This window comes from Lathamus discolor, chromosome 13 (assembly GCF_037157495.1).
Source record: "Lathamus discolor isolate bLatDis1 chromosome 13, bLatDis1.hap1, whole genome shotgun sequence".
NCBI lineage: Eukaryota > Metazoa > Chordata > Aves > Psittaciformes > Psittacidae > Lathamus > Lathamus discolor.
Genome location: NC_088896.1, coordinates 1,195,624 through 1,212,342, shown reverse-complemented (window position 1 = coordinate 1,212,342; position 16,719 = coordinate 1,195,624). Strand labels below are relative to the sequence as shown.

Below are 16,719 nucleotides of genomic sequence, written 5' to 3'. Positions count from 1 at the left end.
GAGGACCTAGTTTTTCTTTCCCAAAACCACATAAAAACAGAGCCACAAATGCCCACTGAGAAGCCTGACTCTCAGTGGCCCAGATTTGCTGCCCTCCCATTGCTTGCCCCTGCCTCACCCTGCTCAGAGGTGATGGTGATGTGTTTCTTTCTGGGGTGAAAGAGCACTCAGCAACCTCCGGTTTGTAATTAAGCAGCCCTAAAGACAAAGGCACAACTGAAGAAACAAAGGCTTACAGCAATTTACTTAAAGCCAGGAAATGCCTTTTTAAAGATATTTACATTTAAATGGTTGGTTTACCTGGTAGCAGAAAGAGTTTGCTTAGTGAAGGTCAAACAGCTTTTAACCTACTTCTGTAGACCTCTGCACCAGGTCTAGGGCAGAAAATGCCCTTCCCTACCCATGTTTCTCTGGATACAACATGCTGGAGTTCCCCCATCAGTTGAACAGGCATCGAGATAGGAACCAACACAGGAGAGCAGGAACAGGGTTCCCAACCCACCGTGCCAGAAGAGCTGCTGTACAACCTCAGCACCACATGTTTTGTTTCACCACATTTACACGATGCCAGATTCAGAGTTTGCAGATTTGCCAGCACAGCCTTGAAGCCAGCACTCAAAGCACGTGCCCACCGTAAGCTCACCCTGCGTTCCACCACCGACATGACCTATGCCAGCTTAGAGGAAACAGCTAAACAAGCCTCTGAGGTTCAGCATTTCCCTGGCCTCCTCTTGAACCCAAACCCCCAGTTGTGTCACTGTCACTTCAGATTATTCATCAGCTGCCAAAACACCAACATTTTGATCGAATTAGAGACAAGTCATGCACATACTTTAGCTTTCCCTTTCCAACCACACATTTTCACTCCTGAGTCATTCACAGCCAGTGCACTAACAACTTTTGACATGGGTTTTATTTCCTTAGGGAGGAAGTATCTCCACTGCACCTTTACGTGCCACCACCTGGCACAGCGCACTTCCCACCCGCTATTCTGATGGTTCAAGGTTTTGAATCAGGAAGCTTCCCCCCACTTTGAGAACAAAAAAAGATTGTGGTTGTGTTCAAACTCCCTCCGTAGCTGGGTAACAAAGCTCCTGAGTTTTAGGTTCATCCCAGACAGTTGGCATCTAACTATTCAGTACTATTTAAGCAGGTCTTACCTTGCAGCATGCATCTATATGCAGACTCCGATATTGCATAAATGTGGGGTGGCATTTCATGGCGCTTCTTCCCTCTGTACATCTCGATGATGTTCTCTGAATAGATCGGGAGGTTCTTGTAAGGATTTATCACTACACAGAACAGCCCGGAATAGGTCTGAAGAAAAACACACACAAAGAGGTCTCTCAGTAAACGGTGCTGAAATAAAGCCAGAAAGAGCAGAAAACTTTTTCCCAGGTTCTGTAACATTTCCCCTAACACAAAATTGAGCCCTTGCTGTGGAGTGACTCAAAGTACAGCCTACATTCAAATTACTGCTTTCTAGTTCTCTTAAAAGACTTTAATTACCTGCATAAAAAGTCATTTAACGACAATAAATGTGAGTAAATACCAAGTGAAGCATCTGGTCTCTTTCCCGCACACATTTAAATCTCCCTTGTTTGCCAAGTTACAGGATTTAGGGACAACTTTTGATGCTCAATTCCTTCAGTAAAGAATGCCAAGTCAGTTTTTCATTTTGGAAGGAACCAAAAGCCTCCATTACTCCAGTAAATAATCTGGACAAGGAAAAAGCCTATTTCCAACCACCACTATTCCTATCCTACTGTGTTCTCCTATCTGCATGTCTCTCCTACTCATCAGCCTCTCAACCCCAAAGCAGTCATCTCATGGAGACGTCACTCCCCACTGCACATGTTCCATGGTCAGCTTCTGGAGCTGATCCTCAGCTGAAGGGCCCAGGTCTACTATAATATCTAGAAACTCCAGAATGTTTTACATTCCTCATCCTACTGACTCTTATTGATGCATTAACTTATCTTCCAACACCTAAAGGGGCTACAGGAAACCTGGAGAGGGGCTTTGGACAGGGGGTGCTTTGGACAAGGGCCTGTAGGGACAGGCCAAGGGGAATGGCTTGAACCTGCCCGAGGGGAGACTGAGATGAGCTCTTAGGCAGAAGCTCTTCCCTGGGAGGGTGCTGAGGCGCTGGCACAGGGTGCCCAGAGAAGCTGTGGCTGCCCCATCCCTGGCAGTGCTTAAGGCCAGGCTGGACACAGGGGCTTGGAGCAAGCTGCTCCAGTGGAAGGGGTCCCTGCCCGTGGCAGGGGTTGGAGCTGGGGGAGCTTTAAGGTCCCTTCAGCCCAAACCATTCTATGAAAAGGTGTCCTGTTCTTTCCATACCCATAAGGGGCTCTGGAAGGACAGATAGAAGGTGATATCTGAATTGAGTCAGGAGCACCACTGGTAAGGAAAAGGAACTTGGGTTTATGCCAGATCCCCTGACATGAGGACATCTTATGTCCTCACAGGAAAATAATCACTCTGCTTTGGTCAGATCTGCTGGGTGATAAGCGCTGCAGGGCCTCACCCAGCCAAGCGCCCTGGCAATAAGGTATTTATTTTTCAAGAGAAAGGAAACCGATGTTATCAGAGCAACTGACCCAAGCACAAAGAACAACTCGGTCATTAACTGAAGGTAAGCAGGCTCTCTGTTGGCAGTGGCACTTCCTCCTCTGCCTCCCTTCCATCCACATCCATACCATCGTCCTCTTGCCCCCCTCAGTGCTCTCAGAGTAACCCACCGAGCTTTATACCACTGAGGATGAACTTCAGAAAGAATTGGTCAGGGAACTGAAGCTGTTATCAACCAAACTCACCCATGGTCTCTAGTGATACCATGATGGGGAGGAAAGGCAGGACAGTTACTTTGTGTGGTTCAACTGACCAAGGAGCCTATTAACTGGTAAACAGTGGATCCCCATTCCTAGCCAGCATCTTCCCGTTGCACTCATCCGAGGTCACCCACATGAGTATCTATGATCACTGCCCGTGACATGAAGGCATCAAGAACTACCACAAGTCTGATCTCCATTCTAGTCTGCAAATTAAGGATAACCAGAAGGCACACGTTCACTAAGCCTGCAGTGTGATTGCAGCTCAGAAATCAATGACCAGCCCCTCTGCTGTGTTTCTCCAGACCAGCCCCATCTGTGAAGCATCCCCCTCCAAATACTGCTGCCTGCAGCTGAGATCTGGACACGAGCAGAAGGATTCAAACAGCCGAAGTCCCAGCACACAGTAATGGCACAACCATTTGGTGATGCAGCAGACCTCCAGCATGGCTCCGCACCCCCACCCAGCAGCACTTCTGAGCCCTGGTCTGATTTCCATCCACCAGCTTTAGAGACTTGCCAGTTACTTCTGTGGCTGCTAGTCCACATCTTACTGCAGCAGTGCCTGATGGCCAAGCCATGCGGTACCGTGGCATGTACCAGTTGCATGACAGCCACCTCCTCCCAAGGCCAATACCTCTGTTTGTCTGCAAACTCATCTAAAGCTTTTCTCAGTCGCTTTGGTCCTTTCACGGCCACAGAACTAGTTGGGTTTTCCCTCAATCACTGTCCTTCCCCAGACATGAATAAACTGATCTGGTAAGTAAAAAACACCCACTAATAAAATGTAAGCGCTAGGATAAAACCAGCTCCTTGCAGACCACCCTTCCCTTCTCCCCCAGTGCTTTGGCATCTTTTATTTCACAGCCTGGTTTGGGTTGAAGGGACCTTAAAGCTCCTCCAGCTCCAACCCCTGCCACGGGCAGGGACACCTTCCACTATAGCAGCTTGCTCCAAGCCCTTGTGTCCAACCTGGCCTTGAGCACTGCCCAATGCTCGCTATTCTGCAGTACATGGACTCTGCAGAAGGATCAAGCCCTGAGGAGCCACAGCAACCAGCCAGTCTGGATGAAGAACCAGGCTTCATTAATCTTTCAGCTGACAGAGGTAGATACTTACATTAAGAACTTAAAGGCAAGTGAAGATGCTTATTCATCTTCAGCTGCAAACAAGCCAGTGATGGAAACACCCCTGCCTGCTTTACTGAGGAACAGGACATAGACAACCTCAACCAGCAGCAAGGCACGTTGGAACACACGCTCTCTAGGCAAAGCTCCAGACAGAAACAGGAGTGCACTAACAGAGGCTTGCTGTACAAACCCTCCCTCATGTCACCAATTGTGGAGTTTTCATGTTTCCAGATGCTTACACGCCTTTATCCAGTAGTATATCATTTACTAATTTGGATTTTGGTAAGCTACCCCAGGCTGTAGAGTTCAGGCTCCTGATGCTGGCCTTTGAAAACAACATTATGCTCCCAGCAATAAGCTGCTTGAGATACTTGTAAGCAACAGAGATACACCTAAGTGAGCTACTGGCACATGGGGAGTGCATTACTTCCAGGCGGAAGCACACAGGAATTTAGGTTCTAAATTTGGATCACGGACTCCAGAGCAAGAAGGCTTTCATGGCCCGTCTTCCCTTAAACCCTCCACCGCATGTACACGTATGGTGGTAGTATCAAAAGCCTTGTAATGATTCCTTAGATTTAATAGCTCAGTTTCACAGTTCTCGCATCAAGGAAGATGCTATTGTGACCGTTGGGTCGGTTCCTCCCACTGCAGCAGCAAAAGGCCTCTTTAAATCATCACTTCAAAGCACATGCGCAAGATGCAGGTCAATTTGGGGTATCTGTAGCACCCAGGCTCAACAGTCCTCTCCAGTCCTTGAAATACAAAGTGACAGATTCCCTCTATTACTACATCAACAATCGAGCTGAAGTAAGCATCAAGACATCTCCCATTACCACCTGAAATACAACCCAGCAGTTTCTAGCCTAGAAAGCATTATGTGTTTTAAGCAGTATCTCATATTCTACTGGGGTAAAGCACGTTCTCCAGACAGGTAACTTGCATCATCATAGCCTTTCCCTGTCTGGTGTCACTTCCTGAACTTATGGACCCATCCAAGACCAGTTTGACATGGTTTTCTCATGTACCACCATCTCCCTCTAAAAGATGCAGTTATCCAGTCACAACCTCACGCCTTAATGAAAGGCAGGCAGCTCTTCAGTGTCAGAGGGGAAGACAGTGATGCTGTGGCTGGGGTAGAACACATCCTCTGCTCTGCAGGGCAGCTATAGCGCACAGCAGCCATGACCCACCTTGCCAACAAGCGCAAGGAACCCTCTGCAGAGTACTGGGAATTCCGGCTCTGCCAGAGCCCAGGATCAAGAGCAACTGACCATTACTCAGGGCCATTGAGGAGTAAAATCTGTGCACAAGAAGAATGAGAAAGGGAAGGAGCGTAACACATACACACACTATTGAAGAAGCAGCACAGCCTACAGATGTTCTCTGCAGCTAGCACTAAGCACAAGTTCACCAGTGATGTATTGTCACATTTATAACCTTCACGTTATGTGTTTAAAGAGAGAAAACCCAACACTGGATCAGCAGTGCGGGGTATACTCCTGCTCAGGCTGCTCCAACCCTGACAGCCAGGCTCAGTGTCGCAGCCCTCAGACACCAGCACTGCTGCAGCAAGTGCTAAAAGGTAAAACATGATCTGAGGTTGCACCAGAGCCAGAAGAGTATTAATATCCTTCCACAAGGATAGCTGCACGCCTTACAGTGGCTATCCCAGCCTGGGACACAGGCAGAGAGTGTCAGGGGTGGCTGCAGCACAGAGCACCCTGCTGGGAACCCAAGCAGGAGCCCGTAACCCCAGTTATTGCACCTTTTGGGGCTGCCAAGTGACCATTTTTCACAGAAACAGAGTATTTGACAAGAGCATTCAGTCTTTCATACCCTGCCTGAGGGCAAGGAGAACATCGAGTCCCTTCCCTGAAGCCGCTCAGACATTCCTGACAAAGCAGAACCCCACACAGGTCTCTGAACCTGCTTACATTTATGAGCCTTCCAAAAATCAGAGTTCATTTAGAACCATTTGTGTCAAAGCAGCCCTTGCAATGTGAACGCAGCTCTTCTGCCATAGCAGGTACCAGATCTGGTGACTGGTTTGTGTTAAGGAAAAGATGAAATTAAGTAACAAACTCTGTTTCTTACATGTTCTTTCAATGCCAGTCTTTGATACTCAGTAATGGGAAACATTCCCAACAGGACCAGAAGGAAAATTAAAGCAATTAGACTACAGGAGCTTAGATAATAACACAGATTGTTCCAGGTTATGCTCTGGCCTCACAGGAGGCAGCAGCTCAAGAGAAGAAACAGCTCCTCAAGCACAGTTTTGTAAGAGCTTCCACCCACAGCAGGCTCTGGAACTGGGAACTACAGCATCTCTCTCATTCTTTCCCTCTTCTGCCCCAATAAAAGGGAAAGTACATCAAAAAATGCAAGCAGCACAGTGCTGCAGATGAATTACAGGGGTAACACTTGTAATTATCAAGATACCTGCTGAAGGATTTTTAACTGCACAAAAGTAAGCATGTTTTGTACTTGGCTGGCAGAATGAAAACCCAGCAGGCAGGCACATGGAGTGCAACCATGAGCAGCAAGGCTCCAGGAGTGCTCAGCCTTACTTTGACAAGGTCTGTGCTAAAAAGCAAGCAGAGGAGTGGGCAGAGAAGATACTGCAGAGCCCACGGGAGTTTGGAGGACCTGGAAGTTGAGTCTAGCCCTTTCCTCAAGAGCTTCCCCACCTTTTTGTCCTTCCTGAGCGAAGAGCAGAACCAGTCATCTCCAGCAGGACTTCACCTACACACACCCCTCTTACAGCACACGTCCCCACTTGACACACTCAGTAGCCAGAAAGCACCTGGGGATCATCCCATGTAGAGCCACAGCGAGGCAAGAGGCCATCTGGATACTGACAGGGGTTAACAGAAGCCAAGTGGGTGAGAAATTCTATTAATTTTAATCCTTTTGACTGAAGGAGGCCAGGAAGCAGTTAAGTATAACTGCGATGATTTATGGAGTATCAGTACGAGACGTGCAATCAACTGTGGGCAATGGACTTCCTCCAGGAGAGCTGGGATGAGAACAGCGTAGCAACGGCCACATTTTTTTTACATGACTTTCATAAAGCCCATTAGATTTTTAATATCTTTGGGTTTACTGTGGCTTAATTACACCCAATGTCTGAAGGAGCAGTAGCTCCATCCCATCCTACTGCACCGGGTACAGGAAGGGAACTGCTGACTGCACAAGACAGACTTTTGGGCCCATGGTATCTGATTATCTGTTCAAGCTGAAAGAAGACTCAAACGTTTATAGACCCATTGAGCAGACACATGCCATTTACCCAGGAGCTTTTCACATTCTACTCTGCACTCACCGGTCAGACCATTAAAGCACAGCCATCTGTAACCGAGGTGTCCCACTTCTCTGAGGAAGCAGTAAGGTGAGTCAAAGCTCTGCAGGATCCATACTGTCAGTGTCTGCTACTGCCTGAGCCAGAAGCCCAGCTTGGATTAACAGAATACTTCTGTTAACAAGTTGAGCATAAGGCCATGTTTGTACATACCATATAGGAACACACCAACATTTTAAACATGCTTTCCAAGGGAAACAGGAGAGTCCTTCTTGCCATCAAAAGAGTTCCTGACACAAAAGCAGAGCTTTAAACTGCGGGGAAAAGTGTCACCTAACCCTGACTTCAAAATATTAACAGTCATTAGCTTATTCCCTGCAATTCCAGCCAGTGACTGCAACACCAAGTTACTTTCCATTTAAGTAAAAACGAGACATTCACATTCCTGATATAAGCAACCAGTTGCACCTCGATTAACTGAAATGCTTTTAATAGACTTCAAAATTGAAAATACCAAGAAATTTCTATCCAGACTACTACCCAATAAAGCACTGAAACACTGGAGTGCTCAGGAACCCTCCTGACCACTTGGCTTTTTGTAGCTCTAGCACGGGTAGAGTACATGTCAATGCTTGCTAGAGCACCTCAAACAGAAGAGAATCACCTTGCTCTGCAGTGAAAGAAAAGGGGTCAAACCACATTCTAACCGGCCACGCTCTCTTCCAAGCGCAGAGAAACCTAAATGGGAAAACCCAACTTAAATACTTCAAAATACTGACAGTTCTTCCCTTCCCATCAGCTATAGGAGTCAAATTCAGCAATAAACTTGGGAGTAGAAGCCTGATTTTGAACATAACTAACATGCCTATATATAAGCTTTCTGAACAGACACCAATATATTGCTGATATTGAAGTGCAGAGAGATCAAGATGGAGAAAACACTTCTTCCTACACCAGAAAGTCCTTTGCAGCTTCCACACTCTTTGCAGCTCTCCATCACAGCGCTTCGGTACTTCTCCCCTCCAGATTGTCAAGAGCAGCATCTGCTCTCCTAGCACTTTATTTTCAGACTAAATCCTCCTCCTTGCTTGTCACCTCCCCTCACTCCCACCCCTGCCCACCAACACCGCAGACCCATTTCAAGTGGCTCCCTTTTCCCAGGGCTCCAACTGAAGGAGACAGCTAGAGCTCAGCCAGCCAAAGGCACCTCTTCAGCTGGGCTCCACGCTCCCCACAAACCTCTGCACCATGAACAGAACCCCTACAGCTCACAGCACAGCGGCTTAAAAACCAAAGGCAGCGCTCTCCTACATTCAAATGCTGTACTGGACCAGGAAAGATTTGAAAGCAGGTAGATGAGAAACCCCAAACCTCATGAAGTGGTGAGAGGGAGAACGACTGGAGCAGTAACCTTGCCTATCACAGCTAGTCACAAAGCATTAAGGCAACAGCAGTCCTGAGAACTTCGTGGCATTCAAGGTTGATGGGCTCTTAACATCCACGCTTTCCAGTGGATGTCTCCCATTCACTGTCTGACTCGAAGATTAGTTACTTCCTCCCCAGGAAATCACATTTTGCTGACATGACTTAAGCAGAAACCAACATCGAGGGCCGATAGCCAGAAGCTCTCACAATGGCATTGTACACGCAGGGCTTTTAACAATAAAGATGTTTCCTCACCCAGGCTGCAGACCTTGGTGGTGACCCAAACTCTCTAACAACCAGACTCCCTTCTTAAAGCAATGTCCCCAGAAAGAGAGCTGGAACCCAGTGTATCACAGCATAAGGATATAACAGAGCCACCACAAAACCAGTCTGAGCAAAGTCATTTATTCCATATCTTCAAAGGACCTCCTAAGCCGTTGAGCACTCCGCCTGGGTATCCTTACAATGAAATACCTGCAGTTTCTGATCTACAGCTATGAAAAATATTACTAAACACACTGAAGTACTGTTCATGCTGTATTAATGTCAACCACTCTAAAGCAGAGCAGGCAGAAGAGTGAAGTCCTAGATGAAGCTGAAGAATTGACAGTTCACAAGCATTTAAAGTAATAAACCCATGAGAAGCTGTCACTAGAGCATGACATGAGACATCAAGTTAGAGTGACTCAAATGACACATCCCTGCCATGAGAAATGTTGGTATCCCTAGAAAAGCACAGCACTTGGCAAAAATCCAGCCATGAAACACAAGAAGGAGTGAAAACTCCTGCCAAAGGTAGGAGTGATGAGAAAAGTAATGAGAAAAAACTGCTGCAGATGCCTGCACCTTCACAGAACCAACACTTGCCCTTGACAGAAACCAAGCCATAAACATGAGCAGAGACTCGGGTTCTGCAGTATCATGTTTAGTAATTGACAGGTTAAGGAGAAAAGCCCGAGTACAAGACGATCTTAAGGTCCTTTCCAACCCTAACTACTCCAAGATCCATGATCTACAACAGGTTTACCATTCTCAGGGACGAATATCTATGTATGCATCTATACTTCAAAAGAATTTGCAATGATATTGCAGCTTCTCTAGGAAAGAATTCCTTTTTAAACACATTCTGCAATTATACTCAAAATAGAGATTGTGGCAAGAGATGGAATAGGTGGTGTTAAAGTGGAACAAGGAAGTTATTTCACCTCCAAAGCAAAACCAGGATCACTATAGTCTACACTCCAGCCATTCTTCCCAGCAGTTCTTGTCCAAGTTCTGACCTCCTGTGCTGACATGAACAGACCAGAAACAAAGACAGGTCCCAGCATGGACATTATGCTTTTTATACAAGCCACTGCTCTTCCCCATTCTCCATTTGCATTCATCACCCCAGCACAGCAATAACACAACTCGGAGCCCAGCATCATGCCACCTGGCAGACACTGGAAATGCTGGAAGTTCCAGGAACTCCTCGCCATCCCTGCTTATATGTTATATGAAACTCTGGATGAAGTGAGCATCGTTGCATTGGTCACACCAACGGCACTAGCCAGCTTTAGTCAGCCCTCCGCGTTCCTCCAGCACTGTCATCTTGCAGAGGCAGATTATAGAGAGATGACAAGACCCACTGCCCAAATCCCTCAACTTGTTTGTTTCCTTTCTAGGGATTGAAAGGAATCATGCATCTACTTCAGTTGCCAGCCTTTCCTCTTCCTAGAAAGGCAACACTGTGTGCTGTCTGCTGTGACGGAAAGGAAACCAAGTCAGATTGACCATCTCCATCTTAACTACTTGAGACCAGCACCAAACTACAGCATTTCAGATGCATTATTTTGGGAGTACTATTTGGAAACCAAGCCATAGAATCAGTTGGGTTGGAAAAGACTTTTAGGATCAAGTCTAACCATTGCCCAGCCCTGCCAAGGCCACCCCTGCCCCATGGCACTGAGGCCTCATCTCCACGGTGTGTGAACACTCGCAGGGCCGGTGCCTGCAGCCCTGCCCTGGGCAGCCTGTTCCAATGCCTGAGCACCCTCTGGGGCAGGAATTGTTCCTCAGCTCCATCTAAACCTGCCCTGGTGCAGCTTGAGGCCGGTTCCTCTTGTCCCATCCCTTGTTCCTTGGGAGCAGAGCCCAGCCCCTCCTGGCTCCATCCTCCTCTCAGGCACTTGTAGGGAGCCATCAGGTCCCCCCTGAGCCTTCTCTCCAGACTGAATCCCCCAGGTCCCTCAGCCATTCCCCATCACACTTGGGCTCCAGGCCCTGCACCAGCTCCAGTGCTCTTCTCAGATAATACCTTTAGACCAACACGAGTTCACTTCACCAGCTCAGTGAACTCGGGGTCTTTTCCTTAGCCAAGTGAACATCAGCAGGATCCACAGGCAACAGCACTGCTTTGGCCTGTGCAGGCAGTGCCACGTTCAAGTTCAGGGATCCCCAACTAAGGTCCCTACCAGAGCTGCACTAAAACCCTACCAGCTCAAGTTCTCAATGAAGCTTCTCCCTGTGGCCTCTTGATCTTTCCCAGCATCCGCCTCTAATCTAACAGCACTCGTAACTGCTTCCTGCCCCTTCACAAAAAAAATTAGCTTTCAATTGCAAACAAGAAGCCATTATTACAGCTGCACAGAAACATTATTCTTGGTAACAGCAGCATCCTCCAGCAATGTTCCTGTACTCAGATCCCCAGTTAAGGCCAACAAATCCATTAGCTTTTTGATCCCAACCAACTTTTTCTAGCCCAGGGGCAAGGGAGGTTACCAGTGATACAGCTGTCATAGAGGAGAATACTGCCCCAGTGTATGGTGACACCAAGGCACCAACAGTGAAAGAAAGCAAGCAGAAAGTTACTTTTGGGAAGTGGGGCAGGAAGAAAAAAGGTGTCACCTGAACACCAGGTATAGGATAAGCCAGTCTTGCACACAAGGGAGAGGTTTCATTTCTCAGTCACTTACAGTGACACAGTGCTGCAAACCTGGGTATGTAGAAGGGGGACAGTTCTCAGCACCCCCCTCCAGAAGCACTTGCGGCAATGTTTACTGCACAGAGTCCTTCGACTCCAGCTTGCTTTGACATTTACAGCCTTCAGCTTTTAACCTTCATCATGAAACACAGCTGTAATAGCCGTAATGAATTTCACAACTAGCATTATGATTGATACATATACTGAACACTTCTGACCTATCAACTTGTTTATTTTTAATTTTCAATCCAGTCCTTACTAATCACCCCGTTAGTTTACTGATAAGCTGGCAGGAAGCGTTCCAGAAGCGTTTCTTCATTGAGCTCTGCTTTAAGGGTCTTGGAGTAAGGCCTTGGAAGGGCAAAAACCCCAAACCCACAAAGCAAACCAACCAAAAAAAAAATATCACAAATACCAAGAATATTCTGGAGGAGCACATAATTGATAAAAAGTCCAAATATTACCAAGGGCCAAGCAAAGCCGGTACCCCAGGGACAGACAGAGGGGAACAGAGCCAATTGACTAGTGGGACTAAATCAAATGAGTTTAAGCCTTAGAACAAGTGTTTATTAAAATGAGCCAAGCACTTAAGCAGATGTTCCAGTTTCTTTTAAGATAGAAAGTCTGCTTGTAGCTCTCACCGATGCTCTGACTCAACGAGTCACTATGCAGCTGCTTTGCCAAGAGCCAAGGAGCAACTTTGGACTGTTCAGCACAGACACCCATTTAACATTGGCCAAGGAAGGGACAGGGTCAAAGGCAGCATCAATGGTGTTGCCATCCCTGACTGCATAGAAAGATGGTGATAAAGCAGATGTTGCAATTAGTACTTGAAAACCACAGGAAAAAAAGCAAGCTTTATCTTATTGGTTTATTTTAAGCGCTTGAACACATTCTTTCCTGGCCCGCTAGGTTGATATTAGATTCCAAAAAGACATTTTGCATTCCTAGCACTCATGAGCTTCAGCTTTTAAATAACAGCAGAGCCTCTTATTATCATTTTTAATATGCAGCAAGTTAAAACAAGACATATGCTTATTCATACAAGCAATTAAACAACAGTCATTCAGCAAAGTTGGGTTTTGTAATCTCTCCTCAGCTCGAACAAGCCATTTGATACTATTCACTGTATCAGTTGAACATGTCTGAGGCAAGCGCTCTAACAAGCAGCATGAGCTCAGCACCCAGAGTTGCCATTTCGCATTCTATTTTTGAAAGATGCATGCAGAATTATTTCCATAGAGGAATTTTTTATTATTTGTTTTCTGACAACAGAGTTCTTGACCTGTACACAGCATGGAAAAAGACCCTGCACTAACCTAAACACCAGGGACATGAGTATTTAGGCCATCAAAATGAGAGACAAGGCCCACTTCCTCTGTTCCAAGCAGGTAAAGGAATGGGGATCATTCCAGTTCAGCTGAATTAACACCATAATGAATATAATAATTAGTACTTACATAGATGAGCCCAGAGTAATACCGATCCTTTAAATTATGCAATACAGAGGCTTCATTTAAACAGGTTAATTCTGCCATGTCTTCCACTTTAGAGAACTTGGGAGGATTCATCTTCTGAATATCGTCTTTATTGACTAGTGCTTTCTTGCCATTCTCTGCCAGTTCAACCAACACTTCATCCCCTTTCTCCTCCTTGATGCTGGCCGCCTCAAACCCATGGCGCTCAGAAGGGATCCACACCAACTTTTTAGCAGTCCAGTCAGCCTGGGTGGCAGGGTTGTAGATCACAGCCCTGTCCACAAAGAGGTATCTCTCAGGATCTTCCTGTCCAGACCTCTGTGCCATGGTCGGAAGGGAAGGTGTACACTACCAGTTACCCTGTAAATTGGAGAGGGAAAAAGCAAAGGATGCGTTACTGACCATATTGTTACCAAGGACATGACTGAAGCTATGGCACATCAATTAAATGATCTATCCCCAAGCATCATTCATTTCTTGCACAGTCTAAAGAAGTTGCTACACAACTGAGAACCCCTCTTCACACAGCAGCCCTCTGAACAAACCAACTGCCAGGCAAAAGATAACACGATCTGTCAAGTATAACCCCAGACCCAGTACAGTAAACTCAGTATAAACTGGTTCTAATCACGCACCAACCACGGAGAGACACTACAACAAATGCAAGAGCTACAAGCAGGAACAACACCTGTCATCTGCGCCATAGGAAGAAAAGCAAATCCAACAAAAGCTTGTTTGTAAGCTCAACTTCAACTGAACACCTCAAAAGCCAAATATAGATACAAAAACACTAAAGATGTTGAGTGGATAGCTACAGGAACAAGAACGCAGCGAGAAGAAGTTTTAAAATGTGGATTTTCAACTACACACAAGAACTTGAGCCCCGTGGGGTTTCCCACAAGCTACCAAGGTAGCAAAACCTTGCTCACAGTCTTCCTGAAAAGCTTCACTTTGTATTCCTACACCCTGCTCCTGTTCTCGGTCGTGAGCACCAACATCACCACATTCCCAAAGAACATCTCCAGATCTCAAGTGCACCGTGAGGCTCTAGACAAGGCAAGGACAGACATTAGATTTTATCCAACAGCTTCTTAGGCAATTTGAAGGAGAAAGAAAAACTGCTGACAACTGCTCCTGCACACCCATTGTACCTGCTCGCCTCTGTCCAAGAGAGACCACTGCACCCTGAGTTAGTGTTCCCGTCACATCCAGGGTTCCTGGAGCAAGCAGTTTCACCCCTAACCGCCTGAGGAGCGGCAAGGTCAAGCCTGACACTCAGTGCTCAAGTTATTAAATATGCTGGGGTTTACACACCAGATGTTTTCTTCTGAAGCACGTTACATTGGCTAATGGCAGCCTCCTCCTGCAGGTAACCTGGAGGTGAGCTTCCAAAGCGAGGAAGGTTTCGCAAACCAGGCTCGGCATCTCTCACAATGTGGTATGTGCCCTGATGGCAGCTCCACAACACACCCATGCTCAGGAGGCTGTGTAATTACACACAATAGCTGTGTCTCCATCTACACAGGGACACTGAATACACTGTTCAACTTGAACATAAAGTAAGCATAAAGTCACCGAAGCCTTCGGAGGTTTGAGGAGCAGCAGACCGTTTCCTACAGCCGGCTTCATTCAAACCAAGAGGTGATGACTCAACAGTTAAAGTATTTTAGAGGAGCCTGGGAGAGAACAATTCACCAAGAAAGAGGGAATCGGTGGGGGGACACCCGAGGTGGTAGCTGGGCCAGGATAATGAACATTTGTCAAGGAATGCTGCACTGGGCTCAAGAAGCCCCAGAGGGAACAACCGAGCCTCCCGCCCCAGTGCAGAGAGCCGTTCGGTGCGAGACTGCAGCTGAAATCCCAACAAAGACCTGGCACACCACCGCTGCCAAGCCTGGGGAAGCTCCCTACACATGTACCGCAGAGCTCGCCCCAGCCGCGCACAGAGATGCGGGCAGACCTGGAGGTCAAGCACAGAGCACGCCACTGAATTAACCGCTCTTCTTCCCCAGCGGACTCAGAGAGGAGGACCAGAACGAAGGCACGGGCCGGCTCCAGGCCGCGCACACCGCGCACCGGGGTCACACACAGCTCGGGGTCATTCTTCCACTTCGGCTTTTAACCGCACCGAGCCCTTGACAAAAGACCCCGTGCAGCAGGGAAGCGAGGCGCAGCTCACCCGAACGCGGGGCTGCGCTGCCAACAATGGCATTCAAATCCAACACCCAAACGAGCGCATTGCTCATGCAGGAATCCTGCGCTCCCGACACACGGCGGCGGCAAGGGGGGAAACCTGCAGATGTGCGGCTCCCGCACACAAAGGGGCGTGGGGCGGGGACGGCAGCGGATCCCCGCGGCCCGCCCGGCGGCTCCCCAAGGACGGAGGGGCCGGCGCCGCCACCGCAGGACAAAGGAGGCGGCCGGAGCGGCGCGGCCCGGCCCGGGGGGGGGCACCGGGAGCTGCGCGCCCGACCCGACCCCCCCCCTCACACCGCGGCCGCGCGCGCCCCCCGCCCGACCCCGCCCCGCCGGCGCGGGAGGCTGCGGGAGAGGCAGAAAATGGCCACGGCACGGCCCCGCACCGCCGCGGCCGGGAGCGCGGGGACGCTGCGGCGGCGCGGCCCGCACAACGGAGCCTTTGTGTGCCGGGCCCGCCGCCCCCGCCCCACCCCCACCGCGGGCGGGCCCGGCCGCTCGCCCCCGGGGCGCGCCCCCCTCCCGCAGCCCCCCCCCGCCGCGGGCAGCCCGGGCCCGGCGCCCGCCGCCGCCTCACCTGGGTCGCGCCCGGCCGCCGCCGCCGTGCCCCGCCGCTCCCGCCGCCCGCTCGCCGCGCGCCTTTAGCGCCACACCGAGCCCTCCGCCCCCCGCGCGCCGCCGCCGCCGCCGGCACCGCCCCCGCCTCCCGCCGCTCTCCCATTGGAAGGAGGCCACGTCCGTTCTCCCCGGCGCGCTCGCCCATTGGTCCGTGGCGCGGCCGCTCTGCAGCCACGGCCATAGCAACCTCCACACGCTACCCTCCAAACCCCGCCCCCCAGCCTCACCCCGCCCCCTTCGGCGCTCATTGGTGGGACCCGCCCTCCCGGCGGCCCGGCGCTCTTTTCTCATTGGTCAGCCTCAGCGCCGGTCAGAGCGGGCCCCGCCCCGCGCTGCAGCACGCCTGGCGGGGGCCGCGGCGCGGCCCCGGCGCTGCAGCGGGCGGCGCGCGCGATGGTGCAGCGGGCGGCGGCCGCGCGCGTCCCCTCACCCACCCACAGCCCCCTCCCCCCCCCGCCGGCGGGGTTTTGGGGCAATAAAAGAGGTTTTCGGGTAATAAAAGAGGTTTTCGGGTCTCCGCCGACGTGAGCGGTAGCGGGAATCCCGGCCGCGGGACATGGGCGCCGCCCGGCCCCGGGCCCCGCTGCGGACCGCTCACGCTCGGCCGAGGCGGGGGCGCCGGGCGGATGGCGGCGCAGCGCGAAGCGTCTGGACCCGGGTCCGCACTGCCGGGAGCCGCTCGCAGCGCCCGTTGCCCGGTCGGTCAATGACAGCCGGCCCGCGCCGCCAGCCCGAGCGGGATCCGGCGCCGCCTGCTCCTGCCCGAGAGCCGCCC

General features: G+C 49.8%; 1 protein-coding gene across 1 annotated transcript in view; it reads right to left on the bottom strand.

The window, feature by feature from the left end:
- MYH10 (myosin heavy chain 10) overlaps window positions 1-15,975 on the bottom strand; it is a 95,340-nt gene extending 79,365 nt beyond the window's left edge. The window contains exons 1-3 of the mRNA XM_065693525.1: window positions 15,904-15,975; window positions 13,113-13,490; window positions 1,161-1,317 (exon numbers count right to left, since the gene is read on the bottom strand). Coding sequence (XP_065549597.1) covers window positions 1,161-1,317; window positions 13,113-13,457 — 502 coding nt within the window. The 5' untranslated portion in view covers window positions 13,458-13,490; window positions 15,904-15,975. The remainder of the gene's footprint in view (window positions 1-1,160; window positions 1,318-13,112; window positions 13,491-15,903) is intronic.
- Window positions 15,976-16,719: the final 744 nt, after the last annotated feature.